The sequence below is a fragment of the Zophobas morio genome, unplaced genomic scaffold (genome assembly GCF_036711695.1).
Source record: "Zophobas morio isolate AGI-343-1 ecotype UQ-CSIRO unplaced genomic scaffold, CSIRO_AGI_Zmor_V1 ptg000002l, whole genome shotgun sequence".
Taxonomy (NCBI): domain Eukaryota; kingdom Metazoa; phylum Arthropoda; class Insecta; order Coleoptera; family Tenebrionidae; genus Zophobas; species Zophobas morio.
Window position 1 is genome coordinate 16,180,243 of NW_026972107.1, and position 26,658 is coordinate 16,206,900.

The window sequence follows — 26,658 nt, forward strand, 5'->3', positions numbered from 1 at the left end:
TTACGTTGTTATTACGTCGTGTTGACAATATGTTGGCTTATTATTCCCTTGATGTTAACAACCTCTATCCAATTTACCACAACATTAACATTTACATTAAACAGGAATCCATTAAAAACATGTTTTTATGTAAAAAATATAAGCTTACATCAGAATAAATTGAAACTTTGCATAATGAGACCTGGAGAGTTGTGAGAACACCGACAGGTAGTCGTTCCTCATGTTACTCGTTGTCAAAGTAACAAATATGATACTTAACAACTTTGTTAAATAATTCCCATAATTATGTAAATATGGCTAACAAAAGGAGAAAAAAAACGCTACACGCAGCCACCATTTTTAAAGATTTTACAGTACGTTTTGCCTTTGTTTATCCCTTTTTCGTCTTAAGTAGTTTACAGCCAGACTTAACTACTCTACTATAAAATATTTAGGATCAACAAATATGCCTTTTGTACAGTGTTTTAAAGTATATAACAGTTGGAGTTCGGGCCTCCATAAGTATTAAATCCGGTCCTGTACCTCAATTTTACAAGACGTCAAGTCGCGTGCTTAACCATTCCAATTACTTAATATTTCAACTTGCAACTACCACTGTTGACATTACAAAACACGTTTTAGCTCTTCTTATTGTCAGATGCACTTAGATAATTATTGTAATGTTTACTACGTTATTTAAGGCTTGTAATTGCTATGAAATACAAAGTAAGTAACTAATTGAGTAAGACGGTCTAAACTTTCTACAAGCAATCAAATTATTTATTTGTACACACATCTAAGAAACAGATACAATCTAATTGCGGGTGCTGCAGTAACAGCGTTAGTTTTATGTCTGCATTCCTAGTAGTAAACCTTCTGTCTGCCAATAAGAAAAATTTAACCAACCCGTAGAAACCCATGTAGTTGTTAGATTATTTTAGATACTCTAGAAAAAGAGATTAATGCATTGTCAGAAAAAGTGTCACTTTGTAATTTAAATATTTACACAAAGTGCTGTTAATGATCCTCTAGAATCAAATCTTTAAACGTGGATAAACACTTTTCTCTGCAATGTCAATTTTCTAATAGCTTTTATTTACCGCCGCAAACCGCAATGTTTAGACAAGGCGAAAAAAGTTTCATGGAATCGCTTCAGTAATAATCACACAACAGAAACAAGCTTCTGCCATATAAGGATCTCGAGAAAGTTCGTTATTGCAGTACACACAGTCTTTATCAAATAATTACACAATTATTTTAAAAAGAAAATTATGTCATGTATGGACATTGTGTGTATATTTCTTTGATGTAGACGAGTTAAAACCGTTTTTGCAAATATTTGTCAGCCTTGCCTCCGATTAATAATTGTGTTCTGTGAAGGAATTACCCAGACCACAAAACGAAAGTAAACAAAAAGCTTCTCGCCTTCGCCCCAAGTCATGCCCATTGATCAAAGGTAATGACCGAAGACGGTTAAATGCAGCCTCCAATGGTACAGATCCAACGTCCTTTTTGCTCTCCGTACATTACCAAACAACAACCGCAACTGCAGGCATCAAACGAACAAACAAATTTGTCAAAACGTCAACCGGAAAAGGGAGACGCGGAGCTCGTTTTTATACACACTGTTTGGCCAATTTGCCAAAGTTCTTGTAATTTTTGTTGTGATTCAATTACGTTGATTTATTCTCCCGCTTTAATGGCCGACTCACTCATTTATGTTGTTCACGACTCGTTGCCCTTATCTGATTCACAACTTTAAATTTAGGCGATTGGTAAAAGACGGTCTCGGACACAAAAGTTTGGATGAGAGCGAAAGTGCGAGCGTTATTTATTCGCTTTCATATATTCAGATCTACAGTCAGAACGCTGAGCTGGAGGAAATCGGTGGAAATACTTATGAAATTGATCCCTGGAAAACTATTATGGAAAATGTGCAGTGTCATAGCAATGCGTGCGGCGGAGCGTTCGAGATGTAGGTTTTTGTTTGAAGTTGTATAGATAATTGAAAACGAGACTTTAGATTGATTATTGATCTCCCATGACTCGCTCTTTCACAATACGAATTAATTGTTGTAACAGTAAAATAATCGGTCGGAGTGATTTATGGTCGTGATGGTGGGAAAAGCATCGTACGAGAACAAATCATCGTTAATGCTGCAACGCATATTTCCGTTCCTATGCAGGTGATGATCCTTGTGCAAACTTCCTAATTCCATCATTATTGCAATTCTTCTTCCGAATTGTTCTATCAGAAGAATTCTATCAATCACTCTTAGTGTCAGTTCTCTGGTCCCTACTGAAGTTTACCCAACGTCGAGGATTATCCGGATTTAGAACTCACAATGTTGAAATATACACCTATCAATCAAGACACTTCAATCGATTCATTATCACTGTTATAGGCTACTTCAATACATCAATACCCAATTAAATGTTTACGCAGGTGTCCAGACGAGAGCTTTTAAATCTGAATTCCATCACCGAAGGCCTGCACAGATTTTAATTTAACTTTCGATGTAATATACTCGAGATACATGTTGCTATTATGCGCAAAATAATCTTTAGTGAGTGCTTCTCGCAAAGTTTTATTAATTTCCAAGTTTCCAACAGCAAGACTTCTCAATGGACTGAGATAATTATTTTCCAGGACGTTTACAGATTAGATTAAAGCAGCAACACAAGAGCAGCTTAGGTCCCGTCTGCAGGAAAAAAAATCCCTTATGCATATACAATCAAAACGTCACAACCCAGGCAGTAAATTCTGCACTAACATGATTAAAGGATTTTGAAACAGGCCATAAGAACCCTCCGGTTGCACCCTCATTCACCGGATGCACAGTAAGTGAGTCAAGTACCACCCCCGCCCACCCTATCTGCCGCAATCTCGGATTCTCCCTGATGTCATCACGCCGAACACAAATTATTACACTTCCGGTCCCTTTATCGCAATCTCGATAAGTAATATTAAAAATAGTAGAAGAAGTGTGCAAGCAGTTATGTCGGTGTCAAAGTGTTGAGTCACAAAGCGCCTCAGTAAGTTACGAGACTTTCACCGTTTTCAGTATAAATAATTTATCAACAGCACACTGCAATGATTAAAAACGCTCGAGAAACGGCGATTATTTACGTGGTAAGTGCGGTGGGACCACTTTTTACTTCCCGGTTGAGACCACGTGTTCAAAAGACCCTTAACGCAAATGTTACGTAAACAAAGCATTTTTTTTCTGCGGTGGCAAGTGGATTTGTGGGTGAAGAAAATTCATTTTTAATAAAGTAAAATAAAATACGAGTGATGTGAAAACAATGCGTTGGCCGCTTTTGTATATCCAAGGTAACAAAGCATGAGGAAAAAAATTAAAAAACATTTAAACACTGGGATGATTTTAAATACGTATCATGCTTTTCATTAAATATTTGCAAGAAAGTAATAAACGTGAGGCAGTTGGAATAATCGTTCACAAGTTTAATAAATTTTCTACCGAGACGCGAACAAAATATTCATCGAATTTATTTTAAAGTAAGTCGTTAATGTTTGGGTCCTACAATTCTGTATCTGTAAAAATATAAACAAAAATTGGCTACAATTTTGACTGTTTTGCGAAAATTTGTAAAGTACTTTATAAAATCTAAATAGGATTTACCATGCAAAATTTTGAGGTGACTTCATCAAATTGTTGGTGTGGAGGTTTATTATTTTAATTACAATTTTCCCAACTACACTATATTTCTAAAATACGTGTAAAATTTCACAACAATCAGTCCAGTAGTTTCAGAGCTTTTCTGTCTAATAAAAATCGATACAGATGACAAATAGAATGAAATGAACCCTATTACAATACTTCCTTCGTTTACATTCGAAAAGTAAAAAAAAACTGGAATATAGGTCGATACATTTTTCTGAAATTATGTTGTAAAGTTGCAAATATTATCTTACTCGTTGTAGCTGAGAGTCAATTAAGTAAATGTTCAATTGAATCCTTTAAAAAATCTAGAGACCCAGTTACTTAGCACTTTCAAACCATAATCAGTACACCGGCCATTGTTTTCAGCGAACATCCTGATCGATATGACTGGCGATAATATGAATTTAAAAAGAATCGAGGCTTAGCGATCTCAGAACATTGTAGTAAAGGATTACACTGGGTCAAGGCTTTTAACATCAAAATAACATTATTTACAAGAAAAGTACATGGGGAATTTCACCTAGTAACCTGTACAAATTTAGTATTTCTTTATTGAATATAAGACATATCTAACTATACAATCTACCTGAACATTTTCTGATGTTTATTCAAACTTATTTAGTCAAAAATTTTATAATATTCAAGCAATTTTCGGCTTCGTATAATTTTTATTCTACCAATGTTTCGCCCCTATGGAATAAAAAAATTTGGCAAAGCCGAAAATTGCTTGAATCCACAATTCATCTGAAGACAATGGACGAAAAAACTATATAAAACGCTTTTCAACTTTACCCTACTAGTGTTTAAAACACTAGTTTTATTGCTCCCTCGCAAAAACATTATTATTTATACCAGAATCTCTGAGCAAATTCAGTGATCCCACAAACGTCGCAGGAATAATTTTCTGTAAAGCCCTTCTGAGGCTACTGAGGCTTCAAGTCACGTATTATCTAACCAATAAAAACAGAGGTTTGTTGTTCACGCGTCAGTAATGTGCTATTGATATGACAATTATCGCCAAAAAGTGGAAAAAGGTCCTTAAATGTGGTCGCTAAATCAAACACATTTAAACACCGAATGAATTTACGAAAGAATCCAAGGGAGGAAAAAGTTTTGCCAAAAAAATTCTACTACGCCGGAAATTTCCTAAAAAATATTTCTAGACAATGTCTTTTTATAAAAAAGCCAATTTTGCTGTGGAGTATTACCGTAGATTAATTTCATAATTCATATTTATGTATATGTATTGACGTGAAATTAAATGTTCCTCAAAAAAAAAATCAGCAGAATAAATTTTACAAAATCCTGGGTTTTTTCAGTAATCCTTGTAAAAAAATTGATTTAATGTGTATGGTAGAACCTCCCTCCCCTTGACGTACAATCAAACGAATCAAGTTTTTTTGAAAAAAAAAGTAGATTCCAATTACAATGTAAGAAAAAAGTGGCTCATGAGGGGATTGAACCCGCTACGAAATTGGACCAATGTGGATGTTTTGTATTTCTCTTATATAAAAGGTTAACGATGACGTTATCAACTTTCTGCCAGCGATGAATAATAAATTTTAATTAACCCTGTAACCGCTACTAAATTAACGTTAACGTTTCCCAAAATTTTAAAGTGATCCATTCAATAAAAGAAGGTCCTGGCCAGGGAAGCGGATTTACCGTCCCGATTATGAAGAACGCGTAAAAATTACCTCGAGTTGAGTGGAAATTAAGCCATAACCGCACTATGTCTTTCTCTGCACCTTATTAACTACTTCATAATCCGTGAGATACAAAGTTTTATAAAGTTTATCATACAAAAAACTTATAGATTCATTATTATTTACAACACTGTAATAAAAATTTTATGGTTTCTGTCAACAGTATTATAGAAAAATTTTGGAAACATTGTGTTAAAAATATTTGGCACGAAATTTATGTTGGTTTGGAAACACCGATTAATCTTAATATTAACTGCTTGTGAATTTTTCACAACTCTTTGCCTTGTAGCACTCCTTTCAAACTCAGGCCGCAATTTGTCCACTCCTCCCTTGTTAGAATAAATATGACAAATTTAACGAGCATTTACGCGTTTATGTGAAAATTTATTATTCAATGTCATTTTAAATTTCTATTACAAATTGCATTTGTGTTCTGTACATCTATTTATGAGTAACAAATACTCATACATGTACGTATTATTTATCGCATATTTGTAGTGTGTAGGTAATTGGGTGGTAAACGTATTCTCTGGGGTGAACCAGTGGCCACGGCTGTCTTGATTTAATTTACATCCCCATTATGCGGTCCACCATATGGTTTAATCATGGAAGCATAATAAAGTTTTTAAACCTCGTGGGGTTGCAAAGATGCGCCTGAAAACTGCTGATTTCCAATCATAATACGCGTCAACCACTCCCGAAACCACCCCGCCGACTTCCTCAATAACTCTCCCCTAATATTATTTTCATTCCGAAACATCAATTTCTTCACACTGTGGTGTAAAATATGATTTTATGTACACCCTGCCAAAACGGATTACAGTTCGTGAGCTTGTGCTGGATTGGGTGAAAGAAGCTTGATATTATGGGGGGCTGTAAACTTTTACACACGAATATTTTATGAAAGTTTTTTATATTTCTGTTTGCAACCAAGAGAGGTGACTTACGGAGAAGCCGTTAACACTTCTCGAAAATACTGCCTCCAATCATGACTCTCCCCTCTCGAATGCAATTTATCAGGCATTAAAAAGAAGGAGGAAGTAAATTGCTGGCGAAAAATGGGCGAAAATCGGCGGTATTGTGACATTTTTTAGAGTAATAGCCTAAACTATCACTTTATCCTTAGACATCTAGCAGAGCGAGAGAAATGGCCCATTGAGCACTTGCTAAAGTAAAGCAGGCGATAGAAATACATCATGGACCAAGGAAAATCAGGGAGAGTTCCCCGTACGGCCACCTAATGACGCTTATAGCAGTCGTTAAGATCCTTGCCGCTTATTACGAAGCTGAGTCAGTTTCGAACAGAGGTTCCAAAAATATCAACTCTACGGTATACCACTTCTTTCATTAAATGTCACACAAATCTGTAAAGCTGTCAAAACGTTTTATAAAAAAGTTTAAAACATTATTGACCACAAAAAATATAAAAAATAATAAGCTATTGATAGCCACGGGAGCTTTACGTGTACATGAACACAAAAAATTTAACTTAGGCATCTATAAAAATAATTTTTATAGCAAAAAATGTCGATTAGAATTTATTACCCACTATGCATGCTTTATGATTAGTTAAAGAATTCCCATAAAGAGTATTATATGGTATAAAATAAATTGAAAAAAAGTAAACGCGTTAGTAACTATCGACTTTAATGCCAATATTTCTCTTTCTGTCTGAAAGATTATTTTTGTAGTATTACTGGTTTACTCGTTGATTTTTACTTAAATATTGTTTCAGTTGATAAATGACAAATTTCATGTTTTGTCGACGTTTTCTAGTTCTCCAAATATGAAAATACGTCTTGTGTTTCCATCTGTCCGTCTGTTTGTCTGTCGTCTCCCATCTGTCTGTTGATTTTAATAGTTCGTTAAAATGCGACTACAATGATATACAACATTTAGATTTATTTCATTTTCAGTTGATAAAAAATATATAAACATAGAAACATGAAAGTTGAATGAACAAAACGATTACAATTTTACGACAGCTCAAACATATGTAAAAATAACTGCTTTTGAAACAGATCTTCATAGTTATAAAATAAAGTGTGAGTGCTTTATTCCACTCAACTTCGAAATTTTTGTTTATAAATTTTACTTGTCCGAAAATTTGGTCATCTCAAAATTCTTTTAAGTACATCTCGCTTTAAATTCACAATGTGTCATGTTCTATTATAACATGGGTTACTTAATAATGTTACAGTATTGTGGTTATCAGTGACAACCTACACATCAAAAATGATATATGTATTTGGTTCCTTAAAAGGTTGATGACGTCATCAGGACAGCATGTGCATTTACATTTACTTTGCTAATCCCTCTATATTATTGTAACTTCAATCGACTCTGAAGTTCAGTCCAACAAATCCCGCTTCTTTGAAAAATTATAAAATTTGGTTTTAAGCAACGGAAATAATGTATTATCAGTATATGCTTAACTATATCGAAAGAATGCGATGATTAGGCACGTAGCAAGATGCCTGATTTAAATGATTTTGTCTACTCAAAGCAAAGGAGACAAAATTCAAAATTATTCTTTATTTGATTAGTAATCCAACATTTCTACGGCACGACCACCGACTTTACCGTCCGTCAGGGCTCTTTAATTGTTATTAAAATACGGATTTTTTTGCCAAAACATGGATGCCTAAAGTAAAAAATTGGTCAAACGCTATTTCGACAGAACTTTTCTCGCCCTTGAAGTATAATCCGACAAATCCAGCTCTTTAAAAAAATTATAAAATTTGATTTGACGATTTTCGTTTTGTGATAACCTCTGTAAAGCAAAAACCAACGGCATAAATAATACCTCCGTAGCCCCTGCGCCGTATGGACAATGTAAAATATATTTAAAGCACTTAACTAACGGGATAAAATGTCCTTCAGCACTAGGCAGTAACAATCTGAAGCTCAAGTGTTTATTTATATTCATACATCGAAAGAATGTCACCTAGAAATTAGTTTGATTTGGATGATTTTGTCTTCTTAAAATAGAGAACTAAAATTATTAATTAAACCACAATCGAACAAAATGTTGTAAATATTATAATTCTTATTTTATCATTATTATATAAAGACATGCATATTAACGCACTGTAAAAAAATGGGGTGATTCGTTCATAATTTGACCAATAAAAAATTTTTAAAAACCTCATAAACATAGATAATAATCAATGCGATAGAAAAAGAGAAAAAAAACGAAAGGCCAAGCTTGGAATCGAACGCGCGACATCCGGTCCGTATTTCTCAACCTTAACCACTAGACCACGATCGTGACGCCTAATTGTAAACTACTATTATACCGTGCTTTATGTTTTTGTAAAAATTTGGACGGTTTCGTACACCACACTTATACGAGTAGATTGTTGTATAACAGTTGAATCAAATAAACATATAATCCTTCATCTGCATGATATTTCTAATATACATAAAAAATTTGACAACAATCGGTCCAGTAGTTTCGGAGATTACGTAGCTAATAAAAATCCATACAGACAGACAGATGGAAACGAGGGACTACTATTTTCGTGTTGTAGGGATCATGAAACATCAACAAAATATAAAAGTGGCCATTCGTCCGATAGACTCGATTACTACACTTCCTTAGTTTACGCTCGGGAAGTAAAAATCAAGACGGATTCATGAACCACAAGTATAATATAATTCGAAATATCAAAACACAATTTTTGAATGTCAAACTTTTTATTTTATCCAAAAAACCAGGCTCCATGGACTAGAATCTTGTATAAAGAAAAATCATCAATTAATAGTTCGACTTGAGCTGGTAGGTCTTGATCAGCATTCATCTTTTATTACTATAAAATGTTATTATTTCCATAATATTGAAATTTTTGCGAAAATATTGATGTCTTGGGTAAAAAATCAAAGCGGATTAATAAGCCACAAGTACAAGAACATGTTATTTTCTAAAATTTATATGCAAAATTCTGAAATGACGGCATCACATTGTTGATCAGATTAATCAGACAAATTTTTGTTATCATAATACATATAAAATTTGACAACAATCAGTTGATAGTTTCAGAGATTAATTTGTCCAACAAACATTGACACAGTCGACACACGACGGACAGATGGAAACGGGAGACCTATTTTTTCAAACCCGAGGGAACATGAAACGTCGAGAAAACAAGTGAAAATAGAAGAACATTGAGAATAATAGTATATTCCGTACTATAGTTTCCTAGTTCTTGAGACACAGGAATTGTGCTTTTGCCGTGGTTTGTACACTATTTTATTCACAATCATTTTAAGTAGATTTATCCCGCAAATTGCTAATAAAATTCGACTTTTAACATTGAGAAACGTCAAACTCAAGGTAATGACCGGTGATAATAATGTGAAATAAAATGGGGACACCAATGAAAAAGTAGCAAAGTCTTGACCACAGAATCTCCTTACACTTATAATCGCTGATTTCCACTTACCATTAATTACACATAGATAACGTTTTAGGGCCGAAAGTGACAGTTACTTCCATCTCTTGGGTGGAAAGTGACAGATAAGTGACGTATGTCACTTTCCACCCTTGAGATTGAAGTGAAGTGTGCAATAGCTCATTTCCAAACTTTTAAAAAGTTTGAAAGTTTTACATTACTGATCGATTGTGAATGAAATGTTTTTCTAATGAAAAAAGTTCAAAAATTATTTTTATTGTTTTGGGAACGATACAATAATAATCCACACTGCAAATATATCCAGTCGACTGCAGGTGTAAACTTCATCACTTGTAATGTTTGTGTAACAAATGTTTAAACTTGGTATTAATTAATGTACCGCTTACTTTGGCTCTTTCCTTTTTCCATTAGTGGGAAAATTTATTCAACGAGAACAGTCCACTGCTATCTATAAAGAGAACTAAAAATTTTAAATACTTAAAATTATTCTACCGAATATGATAAAATAACGATTTACTCACTCAACGTAAAGAGGATATACCCTAATGTACAAATACTTGAGAGTTTTAACAAATTTCGGCAACTTTGTATCAGTTTTATTAGAGTTTTTACCACAGACAGCAAAATATTTTACAGAAACGTTTTATGAATACTTTGACCAGTTTCGTTCAATAAAAATTCCTACATAATGCATTCTCGTGGCTTTGCTCATCTGCATAGCACATAATTCCACATAAAAACTTTCATCTTATATTTAATTTCATGGAAATTTGTTCGCCAGTAATAAAGTTTTCATATAAAAGATTCTATTTAAAAACATAGTAGGTTGTTAATTCTGATTAAAGCTTTGTTATTCAAACGACCCTCACTTCAAGTTCGTACTCGTCGAAATATGCATAGCCTCACTATACGTGCACAAAGACTTCCTTAGTTAGTAAATTGCATAAATTTGTTTTATTAGACTAAATAAATTGCATTAGTGAGCACGTTGTCGTAAATAAACTTTAATGGCAATTCCGCTACCTGTGGATGTACGCAGATATTTTGCACGATTGATCCGTGGACACTATTGAAAGTTTTAGAAGCAATTTCGTTGTTTAACTGCGGAAGAATTCAGTTTCGGCGGTTCTCCCCTGAATAAAAATCGCCTTGTGTTTTTATCGCGATGCACATTTCGCTGGGAAAAAGAGGATGTAACTGAAATAATAATCATACGATTCTATGAATATTCTATTTATTTTACGCGCGATGTTTTATTTGGAAACTCTGATCTGGTCACAGACGGTTCACCCTGCCGTTTAACGCAGCAATAAAACTTTCACTTGGTGTTTATTCTTTAGTGGTTTCCCTCGTTATTGTCTTTGTTTTATATTTAGCCCCTACATCTAATTTATTAGATCTCTACGAAATCTTCCGTGAAACAGCTTCGGTCTTAATTCCACAATTTTTGATTTATGTGTTGTTTCCGTTGGCTTTCTAAAGGACAGTGTAAATCATCGGGGAAAAAATTATGCAGTGTCCTTTCTTACGGAGTTTTTCTTTGACGCCCTTAATCTAATATTCATGTAGAACTTTATGGACTCGCCTGACCCTACTTGGGGTGACATGTTTTTTATAGCGAGTTACCACTTTTGAAGGCTCGAGTACTTAACTTTATCCTGGCCTGAAAACTCGACACTGTCACTTGACTGCACTTGAAATATTATAGCGCGATTGTTTGGACAAGAGAATTCGCGGGAAAAAATTCCACTGCAAGGTCTTTCTTTTTCCAGCGTTAATATACATTTTTAAATTAATGCCACTAAGAGAAATGCAAATGTTTGTGCTCTGAAAAGTGGTATGAATAAAATTAAAAAAAAAAAAATACAAATATAAATCCTTAGATAGGTAACGTAAATTTAGACAATTTAAGGCTGATTATTTCAAAATAAGAATGTTAAGTACAATTATAACTTAATAACAATAAAAAAGATTAGGTATGTAGGTACATGATTGTTTAACTTAAATAAATACGTTTCGATATCAATAAACTAGACAGTGTCAGAACGTAAATCTTTACAAACGATTAGTGTGTAATTATAATAATAATATTATTAGCTATTTGTGTAACTAGTGATTATTTGTGTAATTAGTTCACAAAGTGGTACCCTTATGTTTTTTTAATACGAACGGGTTTTGGGTTTATTCATTTTTTAAATAAAACACTATTAACTGTTATCAATTGATTCTATTTTGCTGTTTTTGTTTCAAAACATCTTAGTAATATAATTACTATAGAAACATCGAACATACGTACGTAAATTAGATAAGATGTGATGAAGGAGTACGTAGGTTGTTGCGATTGGCAAGTTATCAAATTATCACTAAAAATATTATTTTGAAAAATATTGACACGAAACATTTACTGTTTTGACACATCTAAAAATGTTTTTCTTTGCTGCACTAAAATAATTTCAAGGTCATAACATTTATTTGTGTAATTTTGATGACATTTCATATTTTCTTGTCATTTCATAAATCGTACAATATGAATACGTAAGTTTTCCATTCCGTTTTCTGTCACTTGTCGTCTCTCTTGAAAATTTTGAAAGGAGTTTCAAAATTTATCTTGGAAACGATATAGCATTGATCAAACTTTGTCGGTTTGTTTCTTCATCGCAAAATTTTTGGGAAAAGACGTCATCTGAAATGTGCCAAATGACGTGTCCCTTAGTTTATTATCCCTCCCTATCCATATGCACTAATTTTCTTTTTTTTACCCTACCGAAACAACAAAAATATAAAATTTTAAAAATTGTTAACGCATTTCGCCAAATACGTTGGCATTGTCTAGACAAGCTTACACTATACTTAATATATACAGGGTGAATCACTAAGCGCGCGTTCTAATTAAGAATGACTATATAGATTGTTCCATTTGAGGTGTAATACACAACATCCTTTGTTTTTAATACAACAGTCTCTATATTACTTTCCGAGCGTAAGCGGACGAATAGCTACTTTCATGTTTTCTCGACCTTTCATGACCCCTGAAGTACGAAAAAAGAGATCTCCAGTTTCCATTTGTCTGTCGTCTGTGTCGATTGCTAGTAGAGAGATAATCCCTGAAACTACTGGACCGATTGTCGTCAACACATTTTAGCATATGAACTAATATACTCATGTACTTGTGGTTTATGAATTTACCCTGATTTTGTTTATCATAATTTTTTTTTTTTTTGTTTAATCCAGTTTGTTCTTTCAGCACACAGTACGATTTCCACTACTACAGCGATAGTCAGGGATCTTCATCAACTTCACAGACGAAAGATCCACGGATCAAAGGCGAGGCCAGGCCCCACGTTTTTTTTTTTATTAATGAAATCAAGAACAGTTCATCCTATTTTCCAGAAAATTTGGGAATACCGTACTGCTGTTAATACTATTAAAATATGATGACGTCGTAACAAAATTTTTCTATGGAAAAATCTTGCTATGGAAAAATCTTTTTTTTTTCCTTACACTGTGACTGTTATGTGCAGTTTAACAATCCATATTTATTTATACTTCAAGGGTTGTAAATAAACTTGAACCAATTTATTTGTATTAAGAATATCTTGTTTTGCATTCGAACAAGCAGAAACAATGGTAAATAATTGTAATCGTCGGCCGTCTCCGCTTCCTGTTCTGAGTTTATGGTTTTCTAGAAAAAGGCTTTGTGCATGGTTGTTGTGAGTGATTGCTTATAGAATTGCTTATAAAGACGGATTAAAAAAAATGTATGAATGAGGCAATCTATTTTATTAATTAAATTAAGAATGGCTCACGGAATTTTCCAGAAAATTTGGGAATATAATATTATTGTTATTAGAGCATATTACACTCCATCCATCCGAATTGATGTGTCCTCGCTAGAATATTGATGACGTTATCACGCCTACATGATCTGACGAAAACGGAAAGAAAAATTCAAAACAAGATAAAAGAAGAGGCAACAAAAGAGAGAAATAAAGGAAAAATGGTTAGAATGGGATATAAAAAGTTAACTATAGACGGCAGAAATTTTAAATGGAATGAAGAAGAGGGCAGACTTAAGAAGGCAGAAAATTTTTAGTAAAGAGCCAAAAGAGAAGGAAGAAAGCGAGGAAAACGGGAAGCAAACAAGGCAAAGGAAAAGGAAAAGGAATAAAGGATGTAAATAGGGAAATCGGAAAAAGGGAAGCTGGTACAAAATTAGGAGAAAAAGGGGTGAAGGTACTGTTTTGGAATGTCCAAGGGTTGCGAAAAAAGGAAAAGGAGTTCTGGGACTACGTGGGAAAATTTGATGTTGTGGGGCTAGTAGAGACTTGGGTGCAAAGAGAAAACTGGGAGAAATTGGAAGAGACACTACCACAACAATATGTGTGGGAGTGTCAAGGGGCGACAAAGGAAAAGAAAAAGGGGAGAGCAAGCGGGGGAATAGTAATGGGAATTCGAAAAGAAATGCAAGAATTGGAAAAGGGAAGTAATAATAAAAAAGGACTAATGAAGAAAGTAATACAGTTGGATAACAATCGATGGGAAATAATAACCGTTTATAGCAAGAAAATGGAGGAAACCAAGATAAACATAGAAATGGAAACAAAAGAAAAAGGAGATGAAAAAATACTTATAGGAGGGGATTTTAACGCAAGATTGGGCGATAAGGGGACAAGAATAATAGATAAAGAAAAGGGAGAGAAAAGAGGATCAAAAGATAAAGCAAATAACAATGAAGGGAAAATATTGTGGCAGATAATAGAAGAAATGGGATGGGAAATTTTGAATGGAAACAAGGAAGGAGATGAAGAAGGAGAATGGACGTACGTAGGGGCGAGGGGAGAATCAATTATAGATTATGGGATTGTCAACGAAGAGACGTGGGAAGAAATAGAGAGTTTCAAAGTGGGGGAAAGGGTAGAATCAGACCACATGCCGCTAGAAATAAAAATCAAAGGGAAAGAGCAAGAGTACGAAAAACAAGAGAGAAGACACGAAAGAAAAGAATTAGAAAAAAGAATATGGGATGAAGAGGGAATTCAAAGATACAGAAGTAGACTTGAAAAAAAGAAATTCGAAGTAAAAGAAGATATAGAAGCTATGATGGTGGAACTGAGCAACCTAATTGTAGAAGCTACGGAAAAAAGAAAGATATACATATGGCAAGGGAGGGATAATGGATGGAACGGAGAATGTAGTGAGTTGAAGAGAAAAGCAAGGGAAAAATTAAGAAAATGGAAGAATAACAAGGGAAGGAAAGAAGAGTACCTAAAAGCAAGAGATAATTATAGGAGAAAATGGGAAGAAAGAAAAAGAGAAAAACGAGAAGAAGAAGAGAAGACAATAAAGTCCCTGAAAACAGAAGAGCAAATGTGGAGATATATAAACAAGGAACGGAGAAGGAAGACTGAAATCAGCGGGAAAATCAAAATACATGAATGGAAAACACACTTTATGGAATTATTGGGAGGTTGTGAGGAAAAATGCTGCAAAATAAATAAAGGAATCACAACGACGGAAGAAATGTGGAGAGGTTCGGAAATAACAAAAGATGAAATAGAAAGACAGATTGGAAGACTGAAAAGAGGAAAGGCACCAGGAGGGAATGGAATCCAGAACGAAGCGTGGATGTTCGGGACAGAAGGAGTGAAAGAAAAGATATGGGAAGTGGTAAATGGAGTTTGGAAGGGAAAAGGGTTTCCTCGGCAGTGGAGAGAAGGTATAATAATCCCATTATTTAAAAAGGGACAAAAAAGTGATGTGAAGAACTACCGAGGGATTACCTTGCTCAATACGGCGTATAAGATATATGCAATGATACTCGATGAGAGGTTACGAAAGGAGATGGAAGCAAGGGGTATGTTACCAGACGGTCAGGCAGGGTTTAGGAAAGGAAGAGGTACTATAGACAATGTGTACATCCTGCGGCATTTAGTGGGAAGAGAAATAAGGAAAGAAGGTGGACGAATGTACGCATTGTTCATAGATTTCAAAGCAGCGTTTGATAGCGTGAATAGAGAGAAAATGTGGGAGTATTTGAGGAGAAAGGGAGTAGATGCATACTTGGTAACGAAAATGGAAGAAATATATGAAGAAACCTGAAACAGTAAATACGGTGAGAGTGAATGGAATAGAGAGTGAGAGTTTTTATACAAATAGAGGAGTGAGACAAGGATGCCCACTCAGCCCCGCATTGTTTGCAGCTTATCTAGGAGATATAGATGAAATGTTCAGAAAAGCACAGACAGGAGGGGTGGTAGTCGGCAAAGAGAAAGTGTGGTCGTTGGCGTACGCAGATGATTTGGTGATTGTGGCAAAGAAAAGAGAAGAAATGAAAGCAATGATTAAAAGTTTGGAGAAGTATGTAAAAAAAAAGGAATTGGAAGTGAATGTGGAAAAACCAAAAATGGTGGTGTTTGGGAAGAAAGTAAGAAAGGAGAAGGAAGAGTGGGCATGGAGAGGGAAGAAGATTGAACAGGTGAAAGAATTCCAGTACTTAGGATATACTTTAAAGAGCAATAACTCAGATAGAGCGCATATTCAAGAAATGGTCCAAAAAGCGAACAAAGTGGTGGGAATAGTATGGGGAATAGGAGAGAGAAAATTTGGACATGATTATAAGAGAAGAATAATGATGTTTGATAGTTTGGTCAAAAGTGTATTCATGTACGGAGCTGAGATTTGGGGATGGAGGGAATATGAAGAAATAGAGAGAGTGCAAGAAAAATACTTGAAATGGACATTGGGATTGGAAAAGTATACGCCGGGGTATATAGTGAGAGAAGAAACAAAAAGGGAGAAAATGAGAGTGGAAGCGGGTAAAAGGGCGGTTGGATTTGAAGAGAAGTTCAGTGAGAGAGGTGATTGCAAGATATTGCAAGAATGTTGGAAAGAAATAAGAAAGGAAGGGGGAAAACATGTTTGGAACGAAAGGGACAAGTATTATGAAGGAAAGGGATATGCATGTGAAGAAATAGAGAGAATGAGAGAAATGGGAAGGAGTATGAAAGAAGAGCTGAGTGTAAGAGATAAGGATATAGATAAGCAAGAACGTAGATCGAGAATATCGGAGTCTAGATATAATGCAGACTATAGAAAAATAGTAAAGGATGAAGTACCAAAGTACACAGAGAGAGAAAGTATAAAGGAGAAAAGAATGATGGCGAGATTTAGGTGTGGAAATGAAGAGAAAGAGAATAATTTTTGGATGGATGAAACTGACAGAAGGTGTAGGATATGTTGGAGAGAGGGAGAAACAATAGAGCATATGCTGGAAGGATGTGAAGGATTGAGAGAATCGGAGGAAAGTAGGGAAGAAGTGCTAAACGAGGATGGAAGAGGACTGGACTGGATGAAAGAAGTATGGAAGATAAGGGAACTATGGCAAGGGGTGGGCAAGCAGAAAGAATAGAATATTTATTATATAACACTCGAATTTTTATTTTATTTTATTTATTTTATTGTTATGGATTTATATGAGGTAGATTAAGTTAATTTGTACCCCTACTGGGAATATTATTAAGCCTGTAAGGCAAATAATAAATTAATACATAATTAAATTAAGAATGGCTCACGGAATTTTCCAGAAAATTTGGGAATATAATATTATTGTTATTAGAGCATATTACACTCCATCCATCCGAATTGATGTGTCCTCGCTAGAATATTGATGACGTTAGCACGCCTACTTTTCCCGCACACATATTTTTCTTGTAACTTATATTATTAGATTATCATCAACAAGATGAACTTCGCAAAATCAAATTTTACAAATTTTCGAAAAAAATAGGTAAGTTGTAGTGTACTTCAGAGGAGAGGAAAGTTCTGTCGAAATAACCTTCGACCAATTTTTACCTACTCTGATTGGCCTCTTCTCTCTTTAGTATCTGTGTTACTTTTTTGAGACATAAAGAGAAATACGCGCTTTGTTACGGTATCATTTTAATTGAATCTGAATATAGAGTGTGTTTAAAAAAATCTAAAATATTACAATTTTCAAATATCGATATTTTAAACTTTGTAAATCAAACACCCGGTATTTGATTTTTTTCCAACAAAACTAACTCTTTAAAAAAATTATAAAATGTGATACTACGATTTTTGTTTTGAAATAACCACTGTAAAATAAAAACCAGCGGCATAAATTACACCCCCGCAACCCCTGCGCCATACGGAAAATGTAAAATATACATATTTAAAGCACTTCACTAACGGGATAAAATCTCCTTTAGCACTAGGTAATAGCAATCTAAAGCTCAAGTGTTTATTTATGTTTATACATCTAAAGAATGTCACGTAGAAATTAGTTTGATTTGGATGAGTTTGTCTTCTCAAAACAGAGGACTAAAATTATTAATTAAACCACAATTGAATATTATAATTCTTATTTTATCATGATTATATAAAGAAGTGGGTATTCTCACATTTTCGACAAAAAGGCTTGATTCATTCTTTTAATTTAACCAATAAAAAATTATGACGTCATAAACATAGATAATATACAATGCGAGGGTAAAAGAGAAAAAAAAAGGAAAAAAACGAAAAGCCAAGCCTGGAATCGAACGCGCGACGTCCGGTCCACAATACTCAGACTCGACCACTAAACCACGATCGCGATGCCCTAAGCTAATGGTAAACTACTATTATACCGTGAATCAAATGAACATCGAACTTTTTGAAATGACGTCATCAAATTGTTGGTGGCGATGATCAAAGACTTCAAATATACATATATAGACTGGCTGTCACCCTAGATTCTATTGTATTTCGTGAAGCAGTTCTGTCAACAGAAATCGCCGCCATTGCTGGTCCCTTTCTGTCAATCCTGACCCAACTTAACCTTTAAACGGAACTATCGTTCTCAGTTTTCGAGTTTTCGTTAATAGAAGTAGGAAAGTCTGTTTGTTGGGTGCTGAGTGTGGCTGTTATTTGTTGTTTTTTTTTTGTTTATTGGACCTAGCTCCTGGTCAATGGTGTCGCGTTTGTTACGACAGTATTTAATAAATTAAGTGAACTTTGAACGAAAATGCCAGTAAGCTGCGGTGTACGGTGGTATCGTAATTCGAAACAAAAAAGTAGTGGTCAAAAAGGTATTTTATTTCATCGGCAACACCTTACTATTCCAAATAAACTTGTTAAGATCGTGTTTTAATAACTTTGAAATTGTTGACATTTTAAATTCGGCGCGATTTTGGGACTTTGGAGCAATATGGCGACTGCCGGCTTCAAGTTTTAGGCCACATAGCCGGTCTATACATATTTAAAGTCTCTGGCGATGATTAGCAAAATATTGAGTAGCATTTAACCATCTAAACTTGCGAGCATTAAAATCGGGCCACTATTCAAATATAGCGTATAGCGTGTTTGGACTGGCCAGCACGTAGCCCGGATATGAATCCTATAGAATAGAACATCTGTGGGATGAACTTAAACGAAGAATTAGAGATAGGATTGCCATTGAAGAAGAATGGGCTAATATCCCGCAAGAAGTTGTCGTCACCTCCTTGAGTCCATGAGTAGACGAATACGAGCGGTTATTAGAGCTAGGGAACACCGAATATTAACATCATTTTCTTCTTTAACATAAAAAATTTCGTTATTGAAAAAATTTCTTTTTTGCTCAAAACAATTTCATGAACTTTTTCGTAACTCTGTTTTAAAGACAAACATCTGGTCTTTCTAATGGCTTTTTTAGTTTCTTTAAGCGTAATATAGTTCGGTGGAAAATTTGATTCAAAGTCAGATGTGAATAGTGGCCCGATTTGAATGTTCGCAAGTGTACATGACATTTCTAGTATACATACAGAATTTGACAACAATCGGTCCAGCAGTTTCGAAGATTACGTGTCTAATAAATCCGGATACACACACCAGACAGACAGACAGACGGAAACGGGAGACTACTTTTTTGTGCTATAGGGATCATGAAACGTCGAGAAAATATAAAAGTGGCTATTAGTCCGATGGACGAATGGATTACCATACTTTCATAGCTTACGCTCAGGGAGTAAAAAGTGAAAAATTATAGTCATTATCAACTTTAGATATAGAAAATACTCCACAAAAAAGAAATAATGAAAAACAGAGATAGGATGCAATAATAAAATACACGATGTTCTATTGAAAAAACTGAGATATCGATATATGACAACTGTAACGTCCTAGATTTTTTGTATAAATACTCTGTATAATTAAATGTGATTTTATTGATATCACAGCAAAGCAGGTATCTGTCCATAAAATATTGTAATACAGATTTAGAAAATAATCCTATTGATTTTTCTGAATTGTCAAAGAATTTCAAGAAAATTGAAATAACGTAGCAACGTCGCATCGGAATTGCAAAATTATGGTCATAAATCCAATAAAAATGTATAGGAATATATAATATGTTTTACTTAAAAATTCTAAGTTGTTTGTTTCCCTTAATGAAGAACAGTTCGTATAATTGAAAATACGATAATTTTAGTGTATGCTAGTCAAGAAAATGTACAACTTTAGTTTTTAATTGGTTTTTCTATTTTTTTTTTTCTATTTTTTTTGTTCAGATTTCTTTCTGTAAATTGATCTATAAACATACATATTTACATTAAAATAAAAAATTTAAAGAATAATCACTGGTATTATAGTGAACCAAGAGTTATAAGGTTATATGGCCATCATAAAATCATCCCATTGTATCGAAGTTAAGTTGTTTACAATAGAAAAGGTTTTAGGGTCGTAAATAACGTGTCCACTGCAGCTCGACCGGCTCTTGTGGTTTCGTTCAGGGGCGGCTTTCACTAAATATGAAAATCCACCACTCCACTATTTCTTTACTACCTGCAGCCGCTGAGGGTTCCGAAATAACCACTCGCTTTGAAAGCCGGCCCTATTAAATATGAGCAAGAAATGTTTAGAAGATGATTTATTGCCAACCGGTAAGCTTAGTGCGAACCACACAAAGGGGGTATTTATTTGCGGTCAACTACTTTTATGATGGCCATATAACCTTATAGGTCTTGGTTCACTATATTAAGGTGGGCTTTCCTTAATCTGTGCTCCGTTGGCCTGTCCAGAGATCTGGGAAATTACCGAAGCATAGTAAAGGTTACAAACGTGTCTCAATTTATTGACAGTACTGAAATCACACATTTGAGCCTACTTAGACACGAATAAGTAAATAAAATTAGTTACACTGTATTTTTTTGAAATATCGAATACACATTAACAGTAACAATAATTCTCCGTTTTATTTCTTAATTCGCATATACTATTAAACTAATTAATTCAGTTCAATTCAAACTAGCAAACGAATACTAAATAAATACTAAGTCGGATACACAAATAATTATACATGTTATGGTAAGTAAAATTTTCATTTTTAACCCTTAACTTATTATTATTAAAACACTTTTTGTTTACAGTGAAGGTAAGCGAAGAAAAATGTTGCTGCCTCGGCGGGAATTGAACCACACGTCTCCCGCTTGCCGCCACAAGAGAAATTATGTTCAACAAACATCGATTATTTGATGATACTTTTAGAACTTTAGAACACTAAAAATAAAACATTCGACACAAATCATTTAATGAAGCTAAAACTAATAAGAATATTTTCAAAATAAACAAAACTCAGTATATTAACACATGCTTCTGATGTATCTAAACAAAGTTTTTTTACATTTTCCGACACTGTATCTCAAATTACTGTTTTCTGTCATATTTCTCTTCAGTAAAGAACAAAACTCGAGGAAACGGCCAAATTTTAATTATTATCAGCGGTGCAAAGTTTTTTTTTTTCAAAATTTTGAGGCGCACTGTTTTCAAATGGCAGTGACCTTTAAAGTGCAAATTGCAAAATACAAAAAGTTCTAAAAGTGTACATATATTACGAATATCTAGTAGCAATAATCAAAGTATGAAATAAAAAATTAACACCCTGTACATAAATATTTTATTTTAAGTTTTATTCTTACGACTTTGAACAGTTTCTTTCAATGTTTTCTTCCTTTTTCCATGTGATTAATGATCATGGATGTGGAAAATACACAAGTTAAGATAACGCTTTAGTACTCAAATTTTATAATACCTACAATAGTGAACAGTTTTGCAGAAAATCGTACAGCGGTGAGCTAACTAACGATTTAATAATGGAGAACAGACGGGTACATTTGGCGAAAATCGCCAATAACCTTCTATTCGCACGCACTTTTACGATAATTGCAATTTAGGTCTCGTTACTTGATTATTTGTATTGAGGGGAGAATCCATTATCGGACTTCTTGATTAAGATATAAATCATCACCTAGCAGGGGCAGCATTCCTTGAGAAACTTGAACACTTCGCTTAAATTAAAATGCTGCATTAAAATGCATGCAGCATTTACACAGCTTGACGTTAACGCCTTTCTAGTAGAGAAACTTATTCTTATTAATGTCGTCCCCGAAAAAAAGTGTCTTAAAATCCATTAGGCACGCTCTAAACTTGACCACCGAACCGACCATCCGGTGTCTTCCCCGATTTGCATAATTCAATTTTAATTTTAATTTAATGAGCTGTCCCCAGGCATCCAATTACTGAAATATCATATTTTATGAAGTCGTAAAGCTTATAGTAAATCTCTTTTATTATGGTCATATGAAACTGAGGGACTGGATCTATTTTACAGACAAATTACTATTGCTCAACCAATAAAATTAACATGCTATAAATTAGAGCCGGCAGCACTTTTTGGAAGACTAGTTATTAATACAAAGGACTGAATTACCTTTGAGATTAGCCTCGGATTGATCCATGCCGTTTTGACATCGTTATCCAGTAGCTTATAGGAGGCCTTTGTGATAAGCTTAGGAATGTCTGGTCCAACTGACGAGGGATGGATTTTCATGTTCGGATCTTTCGAATGCACGGATCTGAAATGATAAATCAAATTTACAAAGAAAGCACCACATTTTATTGCCATGTCACTGTTATCACAATTAAATTTGCCCAATTATGTCATTCGCTTGATTTATCATCCATCAAGTTCAAAAGGGGTCCATTTCTTCTTCAACTCTCGTAATGGAATCGCATTTCTGTTATAACAGATTATCAAAGAGACCTATTACTAGAAAAAAATATTTCGAACGAAAATAACAACAGTTAAAAGACAAAACGAAGATCTTATTGTAAACGAAGTTGATGGAGGGTAATTTAATAAATAATAATTTCATATTTTTCGTGTCTGTCTGTCTGTCTTCTGTTGCTGATTTTATCAATTTTTTCACTCTCACAGCAAAATTCAAGATATTAAAGAACAAACAAACAAATATTGACAGGAACAGTGACTTTTTCTGATATTTGCACAAAACACTATTTAAATGCATAGCGTTCAGTTACCAATGTCAGTTATCGAAATTTATAGATATCTATCGTGTCAGTTTAACGAATTCGTACTGATAGTTATCTGACTGAGATGAGGGAATTTGGAATCGTGTTTGAATATTCCCTTGGACCTCGTTCTACATAACACTTACTCTACTTCAACGTACGTGATATTAACACAATATATTAAACACTAGTGGGATTTTATCAGTAATGGTTAGTTTATCTTATAAATTTGGAATTGTAAAGCCATAATCCCATTGTCACGTTGTGGTATTCTATTATTTCTCCAAGTGCCTAAAAGCATGGATATGTAGATAACAAAACCTTAACATTATTGTCCCCAGATAATAATTTCGACTGTATCCAAAAGGAAAACACAATAAATAACACACATGTAACACACACTGTTAAGAAACCCTTCGATTGATACACATAGCACGGCAGTCCATTCGGCGGCCCTTTATACGAACATAAAAAACCTTGGTGACCTGAAGACCCCTATTAACACCAATTTCATTAATATCTTACGACACGCACCCCAAAAATTACTCGCAGCCCCTACCTTTTAATTGCATTAAAGTGCCTAGATTTAACACCGCCGCCAAAATGGAAAGGAAACCACCTTGCACTTTTCCTTCAGCTGTCGCCCTTCCTTCAGAAACCAGCTGATATTTTTTCAATTACCGTTTTCATCCACGCTTCATTAAACGTAATAAGTCAAACCTTTGAAAAGGCAAAGTCGCAGTCAGTGCTTGGCTTGCTGTTATAGATTCCATTCATACTAAGTTAATCGATTATAACGCGTAGAGGGTTGCATATGCCAAGGGGTGAAGGACTTATGCTAAGGCGGGGGGAGTCAAAGATCGCAATGATTTATTGCAAGGGAACGCGTATTCTTGCAACGTGACTTAAATTTTAAATTGTCTTATTGTTTTTTCGGGTATTTGGGGGAGCATAATTTGATCTTGAGATATTTTGTCTTTGATTAATGACGAAACTGAGTGACTTGGACATATGGTGCAACAACAGCAGACGCTGTGACAAATATTGTAAGAAAATTTCGCTAATAGCACAGCAATTATAATAATACGTGTATAACATATAGACATACAAAGCATTTTTTCAAAAAAGTGACATTTTATAATTATTTGGGGTGCTCGACAGTAATCACACTGTTTTATATGTCATCGAGATACTAACGGTAAATACTTCATTAAATGGTTATCTAATTATCACCAAAAAAGTTTGCTTTTTCCACAAATTATTTATTTGTAATCTCATAATCCGTGGTCTTTCGTAACTTTGCCTAAAGTCTGTATCTTTGTATGATTTAGATTACTCAACCTAAAATAACTATCATAATGGTACTGTTGGTATTGTCACATGATGACGTACTTTATGCGATGTATTTATTTGCGATTGGTACTCCTAGATGGTAATCTCTTCAGTCTTCCAATTTTAGAAAGCAAAACTGAAACTTTTCGACTTAGAATATCTAGCAGTCCTTTCTAAAAAAGATGTCCTTTCTCAGTTGGTTGTAATGTTATTTTAGTTCTTTAAGCAATGAAAAAGAATCAACAGCAGATCTTGTAAAAATGGGAGAGACAGATTGTTAAAATATAGACATGCTGTCTATATTTTGTCAAATCCTTTGCAATTTTGGTGATTATTTTTAATTCATATTTTGTTATTTGGAAATATAGCTAATAGCAATAATTCATTTTCTGCCAAAAATTGTATGAAATTTAATTTTTCGAAATTTTATCACAGTGTAAGAAAAAAAAAGGTTCATGAGGATATCGAACCAGTGACAGCGTTGTTAGTGAGATACGCTTTCTACTACGGAATTACAAATCCCTGTTCGAGTTTGTCTTATGCTGATATAAAATGTTATTACATCGGGTGATGAAAAAATGACATATTTGGTCGATGGTACATTGTTAAAAAGGCTCTGCAGAACTCAAAAAATTGGTCGAAAGTTGTTTCGACAAAATTTCCCTCGCTCCCGAATACCATGAATCATATCCAGCGTTTTCGAATGGGTGCACCCTCAGAGACGGCCGTTGTTTCTCTGTCACAGCGAATTTTTCTACCTGAATGGGTACCTGTATCTGTTTAGATTAGTGCCCAATAGATTCATTCGCATTCGTGCTAGCGTGTTGACCAGTTCACTTAAGTTTATGTTTCCGTGTATTAATAATTGCGATTTAAAAAAATAAATTTAAAAACCACCCCCTTCTGAAGTGTGCTTGTTACGCTACTGACTGACAGTCCGTTGTCAGATTCTGATGCCTCACCATGTTCAACTTAAAATAATCCATCTCTAACTAGGTAATAGCAATCTGACGCTCAAGTGTTTACAATTTATGTTTATAGATCGAAAAAATGTCACGTAGAAATTAGTTTAATTTGAATGAGTTGGTCTTCTCAAAGCAGGACCAAAATTATTCATTAAACCACAATCGAACAAAATGTTCTGAATATTATAATTCTTATTTTATCATTATTATTCTTCACATTTTCGAGAACATGGGATGACTCGGTCTTAATTTGACCAATAAAAAATTTGTGACGACGTCTCATCAACATGGATAAAACTAGTCATGGCACAAAAGAAAAGTAGTCACAGCGTACCACCAGTGCAAGAAAAAACAAGGACACGTATATCAACTTGGATTGGTGCAATGTATGACGTCATCAATTTTTTGGGGGAATAAACAGATATATTTTGATTAACAATTTACTATGCTCGCAAAACGTCTGCAAGATTTCAAAGTATTCAGTTTCACAATTCTACATAAGCAAATCTAAAAAATATTAATGCAGTGATAGATTACTAGTATACACTCATCATATTTTGCACATTTAAGATAGGATTTACTCAGCAATATTTTGAGGCGACGTCATCAGTTTTTTAGGGGGATGAGCAAATATACTGGTCAAAAATTTACCATGCTTATGATAACTTTAAACTATCTCCAATATTTCAAAGCATTTGGTTTTGCAGTTCTTGATTAAATCAATAAAATGAATTCACGCATTGATTAATTTTTTTGAGTCACCCTGTATAAGTAAATCCAAAAAATGTGAATGGAATGATAAATCACTATTATAGATTCATCATATTTTGGAAAAAAAATATCTGCAAGATTTCATAGCATTCGGTTTGCAGATTCAAAATTAAATTGCAAAATGTTGTTTTATGATTTTGATTTTTTTTTTCCAAAAATCTGAACGTTTCCGATAAAAACTCAACACGACTTCATAAACTACATGTGTAGGACTATCTTATTTTATGCAATTTAAAACCCATTTATTATGTACACTTTTGAAGTGACGTCATCACATTATTATTGGGGATGATTAGACACATTTTGCTTAGCGTTTTATCATCTATTCTACATATACAGGGTGTTATTGAAATACATGGAAACAAAAAATCTGGTGAATGTAGGGAACCTAAGAAGTCAAATGAACGTCTGTTGTTTTAGTAAAATTTTGAAAGGAAAATTTAACCCCTATCCAAACATT

At 34.1% G+C, this 26,658-nt stretch overlaps 1 protein-coding gene across 4 annotated transcripts in view; it reads right to left on the minus strand.

The window, feature by feature from the left end:
• Nucleotides 1–26,658, minus strand: part of LOC135128998 (kinesin-like protein CG14535) — a 445,574-nt gene that overhangs the window by 334,328 nt on the left and 84,588 nt on the right. For all 4 annotated transcript variants that reach the window (XM_064056089.1, XM_064056098.1, XM_064056082.1 and 1 more), the window contains exon 3: nucleotides 22,529–22,673. In XM_064056089.1, coding sequence (XP_063912159.1) covers nucleotides 22,529–22,673 — 145 coding nt within the window. The remainder of the gene's footprint in view (nucleotides 1–22,528; nucleotides 22,674–26,658) is intronic.